Genomic DNA, 20,563 nt, shown 5'->3' with positions numbered 1-20,563 from the left:
TAAATACCACAGGTTTAGAACAATGAGATCAATAACCTGGAAGCCTGTTGTAGACCCTGCACTTCAACTTGAAAGAGATACAAAATAATTACGTAAGAGTGTTTGATTACAGACGAGTTCAACAGTTGGAATGGTACACCATTCGCTTCTTAAATTGGTCTCCATCCAGAGAAGAAACATTTGCAGCTCCCATACTGGAGTTTATAGATTCCATGTACATCTATCTTGCCCTTTGTAACAGCCTGGTTCTCGAAATGTTCCATGGACCCAAATATCTGCATAAATAGAAAGAATACAACAGCGCAATGTGGCTTGACAGGATCCAACATAATGTGCATTAGAAGCACTTTATATGAATAATTACATGGCCACCAGATTCACAGTCAATGTAAATAATACATCCTTTATCACAGTAATAGTATATTGAGACCCAGAATATAGCTCAGCCTTCCCTAAAATAATTCTCAAACTAAAACTGCAATACACCAAACATTTCTGTTAGTGAGTGACTAAAACCTATTGTTTGATACCATACCATATAGGTTAATGTTTTGTGATTCATCTAGCTACTAACCATACATACAAACCCAGCTAGGAACATGCTTGATCTAGACTTATTGTGTGAGACAAGCAGTTTGTTTGGGGCACCTTCAAACCTAGACATATCGCTCTCCCCAGCTGTTATAAAGTTAAATATTACAACTATAATCATGCATGTCTGAATTAAAAGGGGTTCAGTATAACCCCACCAAATATAACCTCCGGTGAAGGGGAGGTGGGCAAATACCATTATCTACGGGATGCCTGAACTACTGGAACAACTTTGACAGACAAACTCTTCAGAGGCAAAATAAAGACAACTTTAAAGATGTTTAGTGTTTCCCTTCAGTACCAGGGAATGAGCTTAATATTTATTTGGCATTGTGTTCTAAGTTGTAGTGAAGATGAAGAGGGAATGTATTATAAAATATTTGTGTATGTGGTGTAGGAATTTTCAGCATTGTGTGTGTTTAGAAGAGTAGTGTGTATATTTTCTATTTCTGGTAGTAGATTTAGGATTTAGGACGCACCAATGATACTCTGCTAGGGTGAGACATCATCCAAAAGCAGGCCCAGCTTAAGCACAGGTGTAGGAGGGGACTGCCCAGCTGTGTTTGTGCTCTTAATTCCTGCCTGTTATCTGCAGCACATGACGCGCCAGTGAGATTTTGCTGTGGTGGGTCTTCATCCACTAGCAGGCCAAGCTTCGCACAGGTGGAGGAGGGGGCTGCCCAACTGTCTTTGTGCTCGTAAGCACTGTCGGTTATCCCCGGTGTGGGACATGCCAATGGAGCTCTTCTGGGGTGGGACTTTATCCCCCAGCAGGCCCGACTTCAGCACAGGTAGAGAAGGGGGCTGCGCAGTTGTCTTTACGCTCTGAAGTGCTGACTTTTACCGGCGGCACTCGAGGCACCAGTGAGACTCTGCTGGGGTGGGACTTCATCCCCCGACAGGCCCAGTTTCAGCACAGGTGGAGGAGGGGGGTGCCCAACTGTCTTTGCGCTCTTAAGCGCTGTCTGTTATCCACGGTGTGGGATGCACCAGTGAGACTCTGCGGGGTTGGGACTTTATCCCCCAGCAGGCCCAGCTTCAGCAGAGGTGAAGGAGAGGGCTGCCCAGCTTTCTTTACGCTTTGATGTGCTGTCTGTTACCCGTGGGGCGGAGCGGGCCCGTTATCGACTGGAGGAGACTGGACTGTGCCCCATCCCTTTCGCCTGCCCCAGCCGAGCTTCTGGAGGTGAGTCTGCCTCCTTTTTTGTGTGCTAATTTCTTCTGGGACTTTAGGAAGTATGGGCAAATGCAAATTACAGGAAAACAAGGGTACACCCAAAAAGACCCCAAAGGATCCACGCATGACTCTTTTCTAACTCGGACCATGAGGGTGATAGCTAAATAAATTTGATGTGCAGAGCGACCACTGTCTATGGATCCAGGGGAAGGGCCAAGTTATGACCTGCTACCGCAGCAAAATCCACAAACTTTACAAACCATACAAAATGCCCAATGCCTACAAGATACAGTTGCCCACACAGACTCTATAGGCTTATCCTCTTCCTCAAGCTCGGTGGTAGCAGTGGGTGAACCTTTTGCAGACCCCGTAGCACAGGATCTTTAAAAAAGTAGTGACAATGCACCTGCGACCAGGAGGAAGCGACAAACGAAGTGTGCAGTAAATCGTGATCTTCTGGGCAGTAGAGTGGATGAAAGGGATCCCCAGGTCATCCAGGAAATGACCCCAGTGGACTGGGATTGTATGTTAGATAAAATTAAGTCAGTGATTACGAAATGTGTAACCCCCCCCCCCCTTGATAGAGAGGATGCATAGATTGGAACTGAGTGTCCTTGTGCTGGCTAAATCTGCTACCAAAGGCACTTTTGCTAATAATTCCACCTCGGTTAGTACGGCCCATTCGGAGACCCAAGCCCCCAGGGGGATTTGAGTGGGCTCCATGCGATGGGAGTAGGTGTTTTGAACTCAGGTAATGTATGCGCCATCCCTCCCTGCATACCGTGTCCGCCTGCACCGGCCAGGCCTTACCAGATTAGGGCAAGGTGGGACCTAAAGGCACAGACCAAACAGGCTGAGAGTGGGGTCCCTCAGGATGTGGGTGAGGAAGTTTGCCATCTGTTGACCAAAAAATTGCAGCATTTGAATTTGGCACCTGATTGCTCTCCTTATGTGGTAGTTTTGTGGGGGTGCCCCATCTCAGGACATCTAGGGAGAAGACCACTGTTAACCTTCAGAATTAAGTCTGCCATTGTTTGATTCAAATTGTCAATTTCAGTATCCAGGAGCAGAATATATATTATTAGTAAGTAGAGTGGATTGGGTGGGCCCCATGGTTAAGCCAACAGAAGGTGACTGCTGGGCTTTTTATTGCTACGACCTAATCTGGGGCCAACTTCCCTTCAATCAAGTTTAGGGGGTTCTTCTATCCAGACAGGGAAAAGGTTTCTCCATTTGACCGACCTGGATAGTAATGACTGACTGTCTAGTCCTGTTGCCAGTGGAGATAGTGCTGGGGGGTAATAAGCCAGACAGTCCTGCATGAATATGATCCACAGCACAAAAGGGTATGACATTTAGATTTCTTTCCTGGAATTGTGCTGCCTCACTGATAAGACTTTTGATCCTGAATGGTTGGCATTCATTTACCAGTTTGATGTTATTTTACTTCAGGAAACATAGGTCCAGAAACTGTTTACTCTTGATGGCTATAAGTCTTTATTCTGACATCTTCTTCTGGTTACAAAGCTCTGGCTGGGCGGGGCTTAGCTATCTTCTGAGTCTTTATACATGCAAGAGCTATACATGTCTCTTTTAGATATATATTACGATCCAGATACAGTGAGCAGTTTTCTCCCCAGATTGTTTTCTTGGTTAACTTCTACAACCCGGTATGCGACCTGAGATGTCAGATTGAGACTTTATTCCAAGTGTTGTCAATCGTGGAGAGCAGTGCTGACTCAATGTTGGGCTCTTTTAATGTTGTTCTAGTTGGTGATTTTAACGCTAAACACCTGACCCCACTACCTTAGATCCCTTTGCATTGGGGGATGTTGCCCTGAGGTTTGAAGCACCCGTTTCTAGAGGAAAGCAGTTGCACAAAGCTCTGGAACAGGCTGAAGGCTGACCTTTGTAATCTAATGCAATTAGTAGGAATTTCTGCCCTTAGCCGGCCCACGTTTCTAGGGTGGGGCAAGGGGACTACCATTGACTATGTATTTACCTCCAAACCATTTGGGTACCTTTTTTAACAGTGGCAGTCACGTTATTCCATATCCAAGCAAGGACCCTCACTCTAGTCAGGGCAAAGGAGAAACACACCTGGTTAACCCCAACTCACCACCCTTGATAGCTTGGCGCGAGCAGGTAGGCTTAACTTAGAGGCACTGTTTAAAGTATTTGTACCAACACAATCGTTGATTTTGCAGAAAGTACATGGTTAGCGTAAAAAATAGAGCCGCACTGGCGAGCGTGCATTGGAAAAGCCAGAGATGCATCGATTCCCTCCTCGCAAGGGAGGCCATGCGTTGTTTCTTCTCCGGTCAGGCCGACGATGCAACGTTTCATCTCCCTCGCAAGAGAGCAATGCTTCGATTTCCGGACGGGGCACCACGGAGCCGTGCAGAGTTGGGTTGACTTTGACGCCCAGGGGCGATGCGTTTGTGGTGTGTCGTTTATCAGCCATGATGGTGCATCGTAAATTTTCCCACACGGCGTTCTGTGCGTGGATTTTCAGCTTTTGTCTGCCAAGTGCCCAGGGACGGGATAGGACACCATATGGCAGGGTAGGAGTCTCAGCAGAGAATTCAGATGTTAACAAAGGAAGTCTTTGATGGCACTGAGACTTCAAAACTGGAAGCAAGCTCAGCTCAAGCCCTTGGAAATTCTTCAGAAGTAGAAATGCACAACAAAGTCCAGTCTTTGTCCCCTTTCACAGGCAGAAGTAGCAACTGCAGGATAGCCCAACAAAGCACAGTCACAGGCAGGGGCAATACTTCTCCTCAGCTCTTCAGCTCTTCTCCTTGGCAGAGGATCCACTTGAATCTAGAAATGATCTCATTTTCATGGGTTTTGGGTCCAATACTTATACCCCTTTCTGCCTTTGAAGTAGGCCTACTTCAAAGGAAAGCCTCTGTTGTTCACAAGATCCTTCCTTGCCCAGGCCAGGCTCCATACACACGCCAGGGGGTTGGAGACTGCATTGTGTGAGGGCAGGCACAGCCCTTTCAGGTGTAAGTGACTACTCCTCCCTCCCCTCTGAAGTACTGGGTTTTTCAGAACCCAGTGGTGCCAGGGAACACACCCTAAGACTTCGAGTCCTTCCTGTTTCAGACTACAGAAACACAGAGTCTTCTCGGTGAAGTCAAAGATCTTGTTTATTGGCTGCAGCCAGTAACCGGTATCCTAGAAGTACAACACGGTGTATATTCTCAGGAGACTGCTCTCCTTGCAAAGCTAACCTTCTCTTTTATGCAAAATATTATGCTTTAGGCAAACATTCCTTATTTTACAGTTGACCATTCACATATTTTCACTACAAAGAAATAGCAGGGTTATGATGACAAGCCATATTTCAGTTTGTCCAGCCCTCAATCAATTACCCGGCAAGGCTCAGTACTTTCATCAGATATCGACGGACCCCCAATATAAACAGGCACCTCCTCCTTGTAAAGCAAGTCATAAAGAAAGAAACAGGGACAGGTGTGTGTAAGATTAGGCATGGTTTGTGTGTGATTAAAGGTTTTATGATGTGTTGTGCCTTGATACTAATCTCATTCGGCCACTGGGAATAAAACTGGCCGAACAGGTTTGGCTTCAGGCAGTGGAGTCAGCTTGCTCAGGTCACAGAGGAGTCAGCAAAGATGTACGTGTCCTTCAGACTCGTTTTCAGCATTAGTCATTGGCCTATGTGAGGGCAATCACAAAATGGCTGTCGTTTAAATGGAACCTCAGAGTTTCAGGACGGAAACTCTGATATTCGGGTGATTTCGTCACCTGAATATGAATACAATGCTTGTGCATACTATTCTAATCATTCTCGGTCTGCTGATACCAAAATCGTTGTGATACGACGATGTTTATAACACGGGTCCAGAATTTTCAGTACCACACCTCCGAGCACAGATGGCTCATCAGAAAATGCAGACTACACTCCAGCTCCCTTTGTGTCACTGTCTAGTGTGAGGTGCAACCAGCCCAACTGTCAAACTGACCCAGTCAGGGAATCCACAAACAGGCAGAGTCACAGAAATGGTATAGGCAAGAAAATGCTAAAAGTGGCATTTTCCAAACACACGATCTCAAAATCAACTTTACTAAAAGATGTATTTTTAAACTGAGAGCTCAGAGACCCCAAACTCCACATGTCCATCCGCTCCCGAAGGGAATCTACACTTTAATCAGAATTAAAGGTAGGCCCCATGTTAACCTGTGACAGGGACAGGCATTGTAACAGTGAAAAACAAATTTAGCAGTATTTCACTGTCAGGACATTTAAAACACATTAGTATATGTCTTACCTTAACCATACACTGCACCCTGCCCTTGGGGCTACCTAGGGCCTATCGTAGGGATATCTTACATGTATGAAAATGGAAGGTTTAGGCCTGGCAAGTGGCTACACTTGCCAAGTCGAATTTACAGTTAAAACTGCACACATAGACACTGTAATGGCAGGTCTGAGACAAGATTACAGAGCTACTTATGTGGGTGGCACAACCAGTGCTGCAGGCCCACTAGTAGCATTTGATTTACAGGCCCTGGCACCTCTAGTGCACTTTACTAGGGACTTACTAGTAAGTCAAATATACCAATCATGGATAAACCAATTGCATACACATTTTGTAAAGGAGCACTTGCACTTTTACACTGGTTAGCAGTGGTAAAGTGCCCAGAGTAACAAAAACAGCAAAGTCTGAGTCCAGCACACATCAACAACCTGGGAAACAGAGGCAAAAAGTTAAGGGAGACCACACCAAGGATGACAAGTCTAACATCTGACAGTCACAGGGCAGTGGTATATTGTACTCTAAAATGTCATGCTTTATATTAGGTTTGACATTTTCTCTACATTCCTGGTACATATTTGGCAAAAAAATGTTCTGTGTGTACACATGATGATAAATGTGGTCTTGCATTGATTACCTGTGCCTAACTGGTTAAGGAATTCACTAACAAAGCTGGTTGCAGCCCCAGCTTCTTCACCTCACATAACACACAACTCCACACATATCACCTTTACCCCCATTGTGATCTTATCAGTTCTTCATACACTTTTGCATCTCCAACTAAATTTGCATTGATTATTCACCACCCCAATTTGCAATGCCCCCTCACTTACAGAAGACTCCATAATATTTATCGAGCCCATTTAATCTTTTCCTCCACCGGGGAGTCGCCTAAATGCAGCCATGCATCTATCATTAATAGTCCTTTAGAACAAAGGGTGTATTAGTCTAAGTTGCACCTCTTCATCCAACCCTAAATCTGAATAGCATATACCAGCAGGTTGTTTGCATATGATCTTCAGTTGGCTAACACAGCAGATGTCTAGAAACAAAATGGTGAAATCTCAAACTACCAACAAAGTTTAATACCCATGCAAATTTATAGAATGGGGCATCACAAATGTTGCCATCTTGAGGCTCCATTAGGAGCGTGTGTGTTTTTGATGCTAGGATAACGGAAGGATGATTTTGGCTGGCATGCGTGCACCTAAGACTAGTGGTTATGGCTTTCTCCCCAGCATTGGAAAGTACCACACTCACCGATACGGAGTTGTTTTTCCTTTGATTCTTCCCATATTCTGGGGAAAACACTGACATTTTGTGTCTGCTCAGAGACGGGTAAATAGTAAGAGGGAATGGGCTGCTGAGGGGTTTGTTGATGGACTGGTTCAGGCCTGGCTTCTGTCTGCCTGCAAGGAGTTATGTCAGCTCCCCTCTCTTGCTGCTGCACAGGTTTGCGGGGCTGCGCTGCTCCGCTGCTGCCTACAGCCCTGCACTAAACATGATATGGTGTGTCCCGACCCAGAATTATCAGGTTTGGAGTTTGCAGACACGATAATTCAAGGCCTGGAGAACCTCAGAATTACATGTGATGGTATTTCTTCCTGAATTATCGCTTCAGGTGAAATTCCGCCACTATAAGGAGGGCCTCAGTGGTACTAAAATGGAAAACTGTGCTCAACTAAGGAAACCCTTTCCTCAATAATTTTGACTGATATACGGTAGAGGGGACCCCACTTCAATTATGCGATCCTAACATTCATAATTTTGCTTTACTTTCTAATTCATGGCCATAACTAAACGTGACCAAGAATGCTTTCTAGCATCACCTTCTCCTTCAAGAGTTTTCTACCACTGCTTCTCTTGTCTTAACAAATTCCACAATCATTCACTGAAGTCGCGTATGGCATTAATGTTCAAGTATTCCTATGGTAATTTTCTGCCTGGATTATTCATTTGTAATCACAACTAATCTCCCTGCCAAGACAATGGATACATTTCAGAGAATACGGAGTACTCTACTCCCATTTTTCTTTCTTTACCATAAAAGCTTTAATTACATTACACCAGTACTTAATAAAAAATCTTTGACATACTCGAAGATTACTCTGGTGCTAGTAGGCTTCCATCTCTGTTCAGCTGTGGTTGAGATGGATAGGAAGATGTAACTCAGGAACTGCATAACATGTTATTGATGATCAAGTTCCCCGATCCAAGAAACTGCTCTCCTTTCAGTAGGATCCTCATGGCTCTTTCTGATTTTCATTGAATGTACACGTGCTTTACATTCTAGATATTTTATAAGCTCTAAATTATATTTTGTGTGAGTTATTTAATTCTTAAATGTTTTATTCCCAAGTGTATAAATAATACCGAATCATTTATTTCTCACCAGGAAATGCAGTTGTCCCACTTTACACGATGTCCATTACTCTTGCATTTGTCTTTAGGGCTTCCGAGAGATCATCCTGAGAGCTACCATTCTTACATGTGGAATAATTTCTTCAAGCACATCGACATAGATCCTAACAATGCTCATATTCTTGATGGGAATGCCCCAGATCTGCAGGCAGAGTGTGAGGAATTCGAAAAGCTGATCAAAGAAGCTGGCGGAATTGAACTATTTGTTGGAGGTAAGAAGAAGGTCTGTTACGTGACCCCCTCCCTGACAGTTACCATGGTAAGGCACATAATCTGGTAAATTCTGGATTATTTTTGTAAACATTGCTGATTTACTAGGCTTAATGCATCACTCAAATTGTTGCCAAACCAGCGCCAACTAACGAATTAGCAAGTGCAAAAAATATGGATTTAATGCACCTGGTAAAATCTGACTCCCCATGGTTTGGATTTTAGTGAGTGCATTTATGCCAGGCTTTTGGGAAACAGCATGAAGATTTTTGTTCCTAGTGCATTAAAATGCTCGTCATGGTAAATGTCATACTATTTTGCCCTGTTTAATTCAGGCAGTTTTGACCTGTTAAAGTTTACTTCAGGTTTTTTCACGCTTGATAATCAATGTATGCGATAAGCTCGGCACACCTTGGCATTCCGCCCCCTGTGCAAATGGGGATTTGTGCAGTACTCATATTCGGGGCCTACAAATATTGCTGAGATGAAAAGCTCCTCCAATCTTTTGACAAAAAATGTGCACAAACAGTTTAGCTTTTGACAAATTATGACGAACAGTCTACTAAAATTGGAGAGTTTGAGAGTGGTGCATGTGAAATTGAGAGTGATGCCAGGAGTGGACAGTTGTTGCTATAGGTAACCAACATCTTTTCGAACACAGAATCCTTCTCAAGCTTTTGTTTGTCTTATTTTTTTTTCTTTCTTTAGCACCTTGAACATATTTGGTTTCCCATTTCGGAAGTATGCAACACACAGTGTTTAGTGACAGTAATTTGGTGTAGCAGTGAGTGAAAGCAATTTGTACCATAATCCTACTAAATTACCTATCATGCCATGTAATCAATGTTAATTATTTTTAGTTTGGTCTTTAGGATGTGATAGATTAATCTGTTTGCTAAGAACAAGATGTGCCCTAGACAAGTGCCTCCTAGAACTGAGGTAGTCTTGTTATTGAATATTTGACCTAGTTTGATTGTGGTACAAATCATTTATAGAATTTAAATGTTCTACTGATGTCCAAGGTTGGGATAGCTGTGCTTTAGGTTCAATTAACCATTCAATTTTTTTTTTTTAAATCAATTTATTTCCTGTATTTGTCCAGGCATTGGCCCAGATGGCCACATTGCTTTTAATGAGCCAGGATCAAGCCTAGTGTCAAGGACAAGATTAAAGACTTTGGCAATGGATACCATTTTGGCAAATGCAAAGTACTTTGATGGTGATCTCTCTAAAGTACCAACCATGGCATTGACAGTTGGGGTGGGAACAGTCATGGATGCCAAAGAGGTAAGAAATTCTTAATATCACTTAAAGACACAGAATGGAATATTAAATGTTTAATCTTTTAAATATGCAAACTGTATTTTTACTTTCCTCATTATCTTATTCAAAGTTACTTGAAAAAAAGTGGTGAATTTGTCACAGTGACCTACACCTATCTTTCGTTTCTTTAGAACAATACTGTTGCGGAATATCTTTTGTGATGGACCTGAAACCCCATATTTTTCAGATTCTGCTACTGGAGCAGAGGGCAGATTTACAATTAAATAAAATAATAAGTGCAATGCATAGTCAAACTAACCTTTATGATTGAAAATACTCTGGAATTAAAAATACCCTCATATAGAGCAAGTAGGAAGTGCATTTCTGTATGATACCGAGAGCATGGCAATTACAGCTTTTAAAGATTTAAATATAGTAGATGGCTTGATATCTGTTATGGACCGATAGCATTTCACATCTTATATTTGGTTTGGTGTGTTTGAATGAATGCCGTGGTTAAACTTTGCAGCTCAAGTTTAGCGACTCCTATTTTTCTTTTTTCAAGCTCCATTAGTATTGCTACACTGCTTGATTCATGGGCCCTTATCATGTTAAGTGACACTTAACAGTTGGTGGAAGCACATTAATAACCTCATTTATATCCAGTATTTATAGATTTGTATTCATGATTGTTCGGAAACAGGGATTGGAAATCAGGCCATATTTGCCTACGAGACCCACAGCATTTTTAGCTGAATGAAAGTGGAGAGATAGGACAGACTGAGATGTGCTGACCTAAGGATAAGCAGGTCCATTGCAGACGGATTAGCATTTCAATGTCATTTGTGTGAGCTTTACAAATGCTACTGCACCATCAGAGAAGGAAAGAGAATGACAGAGGAAGAAAGGGAGGTGTTGAACACATCTAATTCACACAGTAATGAACATGTGATCAAGGTACTGTTTGTCATGGAGGCTACTTTGGGGTGCGCTGATGCCTGGAGAGTGCTGGGGTTTGCTGTCTAAGAAGTCAGTTACTCACGGACTCGTCCACGTTTTCGAAGCCTGTTCGTAAAACCTTTTGTGTCCAGAAGTTGCATCAGTGTCATTGCCGCTTTGCGTTCTGGGACGTGTAGTTTTGCCCATTTCTGTTCAACTCCTCTTACTAGTGCAAGGATACTGGGGGCTATTGTCAGCTTTCGTTCTTCCACCTGGCTGATTTATAACCCCTGCCCACGCCTACGCTTAGCCACGGTCTCAAGTGTGTGTATTGTCTGCGGTTTGCCACACTTTACAACCGTACACTTTTTATAACCGATAGTGCTTAACAAAAAGGATTGAAAGGTGCCTCTGCGGCTGAGTTACACCTCACTAGCCACGAGAGACTGTGATTGCAGACGCCGCCATGCTCGTGCCAGCCCACCTCATCAGGAGACAATGATGTGACGCTGATTGGGATCTGATTCAGTGCTAGGGAACCTCGCGGTAGTGAGCGCAAGGAAAAAGCACATTGTGTGAAAAAAGACCACAGAGAGCCACAGGGCCAGCATGAGGCAACGGCGACGTCCCCCTGCGGGGAGCCTCGAGGTGCTCGGCGTATGACAATGCGATCACTGTGCCTGGGGAAAGTTCTACTCTAAATGTTCATTTTACAGCATCATCCTCTGGATCAATGTTAGATATTATGTTGATGCTACAGAAGACTTTGCAAGGTCTACTTGAGGTATCTGTAATGTGTCATGATGTTTTGAAAGGACAGAAAGAGAAGTTTCAGGCTATGGTGGGGGAATTGAAGCAGATACAGGTTCTTATGCCGACTGTGGGTAGACCAGTGGAAGGGGATAAGCAAGAAGCCGAAGTACCCCACAAAGAGGAGGCGGGAACACAAAGTGTGTATGTGTCAAGGCATTGTATGTTGGTAAAGAGACTTGGGGAATCTGCTTGTTACAGGTGGTTCACACCAAGGCCTAAAAGAGTACGTACAGGGAAGTGTGTGAGAATAAGTACTAGGAAAGTTACGGTGCCTGTCCACAGGGCCAGAGGCAACTCCTTAATTCCAGATCTTGAAGTTAAACCATCCAAAAAGGCCACTGGAGAAGTGGGAAGGATGAGTGCTCAAAAAAGAGGGGGGTGAATTTCAGGGGAATTGTGAAGGAAGGAACCAACAGCCCCTGAGTAGAGAGAACATGGAGTATGATAAGTAAGTAAAGGTCGGGAAGGGTACGTAAAAAATCAGGGCGAAATGGAAGGGAGAAGGGTGGGAATGGAAAGGAAGGATAGGAAAGGTAGTGTGAATGGGGTAGGGATTAGTTGCCATCTGCCTCTATAGGTAATGGAATGGATAGTGATCTATGGTTGTATTTTGATCCTGCCCAAAAGGAGAAAAAAGGTAAACGAAAAAGGAAGTTACTCCCCAACCGTTCAAAGTTACTGTTTCCCTTCTCCAAATGCCCAAGTCTGAAACACCTAGGTACCAAGGACCTTAGACAGGTAGGCTTCATGAAAAAATAGCCAGGGGAAGGAAGTGACCAAAGTCCTGTTATGTTCAGGATTAGTGAAGCTGTTGCTTATAAAGGCCGAAAGTGAAGTATTTCAGGAAGGGATACTGCTTATTCAGAGAATTGAAATGCTGGAAGATGAGGGTAGAGCTGTAGCGTGGGATGGTGTGTGCCACAAGAATAGGTATGCGGCCTCGTCATTACCAGGTAATGAGGATGAGGGGTGGTTGAGTCAGATCGATTAGGATTGTGGGTCATGGAATATGAATGGTCTAGTGAGTATGTTAAAATCGGAGAGATTGGAACAGGTGGTTAAGATGCAAGAGATTGTATGTATGCAGGAAGCCTGGCTGTGTGACGAAACCCAATTGTTTGATGGTTTTGTTCAGTTAAATAGGACTGCTAATAGAAGCTCCACTAGAATTACAAAGAAGGTTGTGCCAATTGATTTGAATTGTAAATGGATGATGGCATATAGGGTGAGTCTGCAGGGTGGCGGGATATGACTCCATGGTAATAGTTAATATATATCTACAGGATATTTGTGGGGTAGAATATAGATCTGAAGTGGAAAGATTCAAGGATGAGGTAGATTTATTATGTGGAAGGTTCCATAAAGGTTTACTCATTATTGCAGGGGATTTTGACCATAAATTAAACCCGTCAGAGTAGATCTATGGCATAAAGAAATACTTTCCGCATATGATATTAATTCTGCTAGTTTTCCAGCAATATAATGTGAGCCATGTGAGGCAGAACTTAACAAATTTTTGGCCACAAAGGCCCTATTCTGCAATAATGGCCGGATGGGGTCAGATCGGCCAAAAAATCGCACATTTAGGTATGCAGCCTTGTCCAATTGATTATATGTTTACGCGTGCGTGGAATTTTGATAAGATCAATCAGTTCTGGGTGTGGGAAGAAGGAGGCAGTAATCATTACCCCTTAAAATTAGAACTAAGTAGGGGAGTAAGAAGATTTAGAAAAAGGGTATTCCCCATAACAACTGATTAGCCAAAGTGCCTCACTACATGTATCTTGGAGGAGTCACTGGCAGCACTAGCCTCCTTCCAACAAGAAATCATGTTAAGTATGGGTCCGGCTAACAATATAAAGTCGTTTGAGAACATTCTTAACTAAGTAGTTGCCTGTTTAAAGGTGGTCCTGTAAGGTAAAAAGGGGCAAGACGATATGGTTAAGAGCTCCTGGGGGAAAAGAAGCGCCTGGTTTAATGAGGAATGTAGGAAATTAAAGTCCCCAGTAAGAAACTATGAGAAAAGCCCTAGATTGAGGTATGATTATGAGAGTTATATTACCTTTCAGAAAGTAAAGAAAATATATGAAAAATGGTACGTAATCAGAATAGGTCATACAAGGAGAAGTGTTGGGAAAATTTACTGGAGGCAATATATAGTAAAAACTTTAAAAGGTTTTGGAAACTCGTGCAGGATGGATCTGGGAAATCACTGGCGGGTATGAAGTGTGTAATGGAAGACATTGCCTGGGTCCATCACATAAAAGAAATGTATAGTCCTGGGTCGGAGCAGGTGGCGGGGCCAACTATCCCATGGATAGGGATAGATGAGGTTACTAGATCCCTATTTTTGGCAGGAAATTTTAAACGCACTATATCAGAATTGGTACTGACTCGAGCATCTGGCCTAGATAATATTCTGGCCGCTATAATAAAGACCCGATCTGATTGGTGGGTGAATTTCTTTTTGTAGAATGTTTAATAACATATTGGATTTAGGCCAGCTACCTGTAAGTTATAGAGGTGCACATATTAGGCTCATACATAAACAAGGGGATGTAAAGGACCAGAAGAATTATAGGTTGATTAACCTGTTGGTGAAAAATTGTTTTTTAAAATTGTATTGGGTTTTCTTAAGGACTGGGTTGTTATAAATCAAATTATTTTCCTGAGCATGGTGGGTTCAAAGATGACAACTCAACTACTGGTCATTGTTTTGCCTTATGGTCCATCGTTCGGAAGTCGATAGAGCAAAGGGGTAGGGTGTTTTGTTGCTTTGTGGACGTCCATGCGGACTTTGAGCTGGTGGATCATAAGTGCCTTTGGGAAACCTTGATTAAGCAGGATATACCAAAGACCCTGTTATTAATCCAGAAACTGCACATGCATAATTGGGCTCAAGTTATCATAGACGAGGATATCCCAGTTACCAATGGGCTACTTGAGGGTTGTGTGCTGGCCCCACTTTTGTTCTCCATATTTATCACTGATCTACCAGCAGCATTGGTTGTGGAAAGAGGTGCAAGTCCCAAAATGGATGGGCATCATGTGGCATGCCTTTTTTATGCTGATGATTTATTGACATTTGACCGGACAAAGATAGGTTTGCAAAGGAAATTGGATGCATTTTCTGATTATTGTCAAGTGAAAAAGTTATCGGTGAATCGGGAGATGACAAAAGTGTTGTGTACTGGAAGGAAAGTCACTTGATGTAGTTGGTATTTGGGGTGCACAAAGTTGGATCAGGTGAATGAATATAAGTATCTGGAGATTTGGTTCATGGCATCCTTGAGGTGGCATATACATATTGAAGCAACAAAAGTAAAAGCCCTTGCACTGACAAGCAACCTGAAGAAATTTAATAGGGACTATGGAGAGATGTCCCATAGGCCATTATTAAAAGCTTATGAGGCTATGATACCCCCACAAAGTTTGTATGGAGCTGAATTATTGTGTGAGAGTGGGAAAAGTAATTGGTACAGGGAGGAGGGGGAAATGTTTGAAAAATATCATGTCCCTGCCAGTGTCAGCAACGATTCAGACGATCCAGATTTTAAACTGGTTTGGTACTTGGAATGTATTAGCTCAAGAAGCTCTAATTAGATTTTGGGGTTGGCTGGAGGCGGGCAAAGAGCATAAGGTCGCATTATGGTGCAAGCATGAGATTGTGAGTGAGATGAGATGGGCAAAGGGCACTAGGAAGAGGTTGGTGGATAGTTGTAGGTGTATGTTGGACCTAGAGAAGTTTGATCCAGAGCTTTCTAAGAAGGAAATTAAACTATACGGCAAGAAATTGTCTAGAGAATATGACTGAAAATATTTAGAGGGCATATATTCCATCCAGTATATGCTAAATTCATGAGGAAAGGAAGATTGGTTCCCTTATTTGGACCGCTTACGGAATCGAAGGATAAGATATGAACTATTAAGGGCAACAGTGGGAATTAACCCCGGGTATGGCTCATCAGAGATAAAATTGGCGTTAATGGACCTTGCGGGCAATTGCACCTGTGGCCTGGTAACTTAATGGGATATTTTGCACATTTTAATGTATTGTTGGGCTGTCCTTCCACTAGGGAGAACATTTATATGGCCATTTTTTATAAAATATGGCACTAGATATCATGCACAAGCAGTTTCAGTCTTGACGGATATGTGATTCTTGGATGTTGCATGTGCCATTGGCAGATTTTTTATTGCTGTAAAACGTTTTTTAGGCACGTCCGAATAATGATTTTTACCACATGGTTAAATGAGGAGGATTGTTAACATTTTAATGCTCATTTTATATGTTTTATTGGGGGAAATGTATTGTATTTATGGGGAAGTTGTCTTAAAGTGGGGTTGTATTGTATGTTGTTTAAAGACTTGTGGTCTAAATAAACATTTTTTGACTTGACTTTAAAGTTGTATTTGTGGACTTTGCTCTAGTATATCTTCCAAACTGAGGGTGACTACTGAGGCAGTCTTTGAATAGATGAAGAATGATGTGATAGCATTGACAGATAGACCTGTCCTTAGACAGCAACAGTTGGACATGGAATTGTGTTCCTGCATCCTTCTCTGATTGTTGATTAACACATTTCAAAATATTTTAAATAAATCATAATACATATAAATCATAGTGACATCGTCTTACAGATATTTTTGGATTTCAAACTTTCTAGGTCATGATTCTCATAACAGGAGCTCATAAAGCATTTGCCTTATACAAGGCAATAGAAGAGGGTGTGAACCACATGTGGACTGTTTCTGCTTTTCAGCAACATCCTCGGACAATCTTTGTTTGTGACGAAGATGCTACTTTGGAACTGAGAGTTAAAACTGTCAAGTACTTTAAAGGTGAGTGCTGGAGTCAGACATTATATTGAGACATTTAAAATATTGTTATCATTGCATAGGGTTAGTCTTTGTTTTTATAAGAGTAATGATAATTCAGCTATTTCTACATACATTTGGACAAAGGAACATGAAGTTCTAATACTTTATAAGAATTGTGAGTACCTTCTTTTTTTCATTTTCCAATTCTGATTGTAATGTTTTGTGCTAGCAAAAGGTCTGTAGTCGAAAACCTGATAAAATCAATCAGTCGTTCCATACGTCATTTCGGGCTGCGTTAAATTAATTCTTTTGCGCTGCTTAGTATTTGAGAGGAATGAGGAATACATTTTGGAATAATATTTGAAATCACTAACCCTGTCAAATTGACCAACATGTGAAGGTTCTTTAACAACCCAAACCCCTTGCATTCGTTACCCTCGCTATTGTTTTTCAGGTTTCCCTTGAAAAGCTTTAAAAAATAATCCATCCTTTTGTACTTTGTAAACCGAAGCCTGATAGCTGAATACAAAACAAAGATCATGAAGAGCACCAATATGCAGCACATATTTTTTAGGTTGGAGGTGCAGCCTGGATGGCGAAAGTTAGTTACATTGTCATTGTAGGGATGCTGGTCATCAAGTCCTCATTTTCATTAACAATATAAACAAAGTGACAGAATTTTGACAAATTTAAACTGGTCAGAATGTGAAACTCTGTATGATATCGATATTGGCATGACTTCCCATAGGCATATAACATCTGCACTGAACTGACAAAAAGTCTTGTGTGCTTGTTTTGGTTTATTTTACTTGAATTCTTGTAAAACATAAGCTGATTTCTAAATCAGTGTAAGGTTACTCACCAATTGTTCATTCTCCTTGACTGCATCTGTGCACATGCATTCTTCCCTCTCACCTATCCTGCAGTTTTTGCTTTTGCCAGTCTATACAGGCTGTAACCTTGAAAGCAGAACAAAGTGTGTTGGAAATGGGTTATTGATAAGGGCAGGTAAGTACCTACACTTAGCAATAGGCCACTAACCTCCACTCAGGTCTCAGTAAATTAAACCCAGCTCAACCCTTGGTAGCTTGGCAACGAGCGTCAAGGCTTAACTTAGGAGACAGAATGTAAAGCATTCAAATATCACAAAACCGTAATTAAATAAAACACAGGAAACAGTTTAAAAATCCAAAACCAAGGTGTAAAAATTGATTATATTTTCATATTTAAAATGACACAAAAGCGAATAAAATCGGATAAGGGGAACCGGAGATATTAATTTTTAAAGAATTATTGTTTTTTAGCGCCTAGAACCAAAAGAGCACCAATCGGGTCATCTGGTTGCACCTTGACCGGGGCAAAATCAAAGTTTGAGGCCGGCCGCGATGGCTACAGCTCGCGGGAGGCCTCGGTCAAATGTTTACCTTTAGACTTAGTCTCTTTTCTAGAGATTTTCTTCAGCGATACGAACCTGCCAGTCCGATCTGATCTCCTGGAACTCTTCTCCGGATACGTGTCGTGGGAACCCTCGTGGAGATTTTTACCTTCGGACATAGTCGTTTTTTTCGAGGTGAAAATCCTTCGACCGGTGTAAACCTGGATCTTGATCCGACGTCCCTGGAGCCCTCCTCAGATACGCAGGCTGGGAGGTCCCGGTCAACTTTTTACCTTCTGACTTAGTCTCTTTTTCTGAGATTTTCTTCAGCGGGATGAACCTGCAAATCAGGCCGGGTCGCAGTTGAGGCAAGCTGGCTAGAGTTGCCACGGCAGGTCAGTCCCTCAATGGAGCTTTTTTTCAAAAGTTCTCCAAACTTCTCAAAACTTCTGGGGCTTCTCCCAGATGTTCTTTTAAGGTTCTTTTGGGGTCCACAGCTCACCCCAAAGGTCCAGAAGCTCTGAGATGATCCTGGGAGAGGGGGGGGGTGCGGACTACAACTCCCAGAATGCACCTGGCGCAAACTCCTTTTTGGCCACTGGACAGTGGTCAGCTGGTCGGTTTCTTCAGGAGTTGGTGCAGGGGACTCTGGTTAGCAATTTTTCACCTGTAGCAAACAGGGAGTCCCTCCTTGAACCAGTTGAAGCCAGGCAAAGTCCTTCTTGTGGTGAAGCCCAATTGTGCAGCTGGTGCAGTCCTTCTGAGTGCAGGTTCCAGGTGCAGGCCAGGGGTCCAGCAGGGCAGTCCTTCTCCTTCTGTAGTTCTTCCTTGTTGGATTTGGTAGGGGACTGAGGTGTGGGTGCAGGTCTGCCAGTTTTATCCTTGCTCATGGGTGAAAAACAGGGGGGTCCTGATTCTCCAATCAGGTGCAGAGTCCTTCCCCCTGTGATGACCACTTTCTGGGAAGTGTGGCAAAAATCGATCCCAGGACGCAACATTCTTCAAAAATCCATCATGGCTGAATCTGATTTTTGGAGGTTACATCTGGCTGAGCCCACCCACTGGTGTGGCTAAAAATCATAAACACACCCCTTTCCAGCCCTCTCCTAATCTAATCAAGGGAGCACCTAGTTGTCTGGGGTTGCAGGATGTGGGGGTGTTGCTGGGGTGCTCCAAATGTCCTTCTCTGCCTTTGAAGACCTGTTTGGCAACCCTCCCCCTTCCTGCCTCACCATCTGCTGAGGGGAGATTCCCTCCCACAGGCACATCTCTTTTTGTGAAGCCAGGCCACTTCACACCTCATCAAGGCAGCCTGGCCAGGCTGCCAGAGGCTGGCCAATCAGAGCACAGCAGCAAAAACAATGCAGGGCTGAAATTGGCAACTTTTCAGGTAAAGTTTAAAACTCTTTACCTGAATAAGTTATATTAAATCCAACAACTGGAAGTTGTGGGATGTATTATAACAATTAATTTGATACCAAACTCTTGTTATCCATTACTTAAGGGGACGTTTAAAATTAAAATAAACTCTCCCCATTCTAGCCTATGGAGGACATTGACTACAATGAGGGAAAAACGAATTTGGCTGTTTTTTACTATCCAGGGCTTATAAAACTATTTTTATAAGGCCCCTGCTTATAGTTACATGGCACCCAGCCCTAGGGGCACATAGGGCACACCATAGGGGTGACTTATATGTAAAAATAAGGTAGTTTAAGACTTTAGAACTACTTTTAATTCCAAAGTCGAATTTGCATATAACTTTAATTTAAAAGAAGCCAGCAAGGCAGGCCTGCCTTTAAAATGACACTGGGCACCTCAGCAGGTCACCTATGGGTGCACTACCTATGCGGTGGTCCCTAATCCTACATGCCCTACCATATACTAGGGACTTATAGGTAGGTGGACTTAGCCAATTATAATTAGCCTAATTTGCATATTGATTTTAGACAGCGCACAGGCCTTGGGACTGGTTAGCAGTACCCAGGGCACCATCGCAGTCAGGAAAACACCAGCAAAAAGTGGAAAATGGGGGCAAAAAGTTAGGGGGCCTCTGCAATCAGCCCTGTTTTCTCACAAAGTGGAATGCACCTGTGTGCTACGGCCGAATGATTGAGTACAGGAGTACCAAGCAACTTGTGCTTGTGTTAACGTACGAATTTCAGATATTAGCACAGAAAGATTGTTAGACTTATCTAATCTAGGGTTGTTGCAGTATCTACTGAGTCTCCAAAAACATGTTCATGATGGTCTGACTAAACGGAAGATCAGACCTGAATGTAATTTCCGAGCGCTGTTTTTTATAGAAGGATAGGGTGTTGGTAATGTATGTTTCCTATAGGTGACATTGATAAGGGCATGATTGTGGAAAGCCTAACTTCATGGTCATAGTCAAAAAGGTGAACACATGCCCCTAAGTGATCTATTAGGAAATGAGGAGAAAACAAGACCCTTTAATACAGAATCAAATTAAGGTGTCACTGTAGAAGATCCGCTGAATGGTAATGGAGGAACGAAAGGCAATAGGCACTTGGGTACTGCTTTTGCAAGAAATATGAAGTGCGGAAAGCAAGGGAAACCATTGGAAGCTCTTAGTAGCAGGACAATTTATGAACACCTAGAATGCCATTTTTACTTTTTTTAGGGGGTACTGGGTTCATCCCAGCT

The 20,563-nt window shown here is 42.7% G+C and overlaps 1 protein-coding gene across 1 annotated transcript in view; it reads left to right on the top strand.

Annotated features, from left to right (window-relative positions):
- GNPDA2 (glucosamine-6-phosphate deaminase 2) overlaps nt 1-20,563 on the top strand; it is a 68,713-nt gene that overhangs the window by 29,901 nt on the left and 18,249 nt on the right. Inside the window, exons 4-6 of the mRNA XM_069201749.1 lie at nt 8,505-8,687; nt 9,788-9,972; nt 16,368-16,542. Of these exons, the coding sequence (XP_069057850.1) occupies nt 8,505-8,687; nt 9,788-9,972; nt 16,368-16,542 (543 nt within the window). The remainder of the gene's footprint in view (nt 1-8,504; nt 8,688-9,787; nt 9,973-16,367; nt 16,543-20,563) is intronic.

Source organism: Pleurodeles waltl, chromosome 1_2, assembly GCF_031143425.1.
Source record: "Pleurodeles waltl isolate 20211129_DDA chromosome 1_2, aPleWal1.hap1.20221129, whole genome shotgun sequence".
Lineage (NCBI taxonomy): Eukaryota > Metazoa > Chordata > Amphibia > Caudata > Salamandridae > Pleurodeles > Pleurodeles waltl.
Note: the sequence above shows the minus strand (reverse complement) of the source record. Positions and strands in the feature narration are given on the sequence as shown.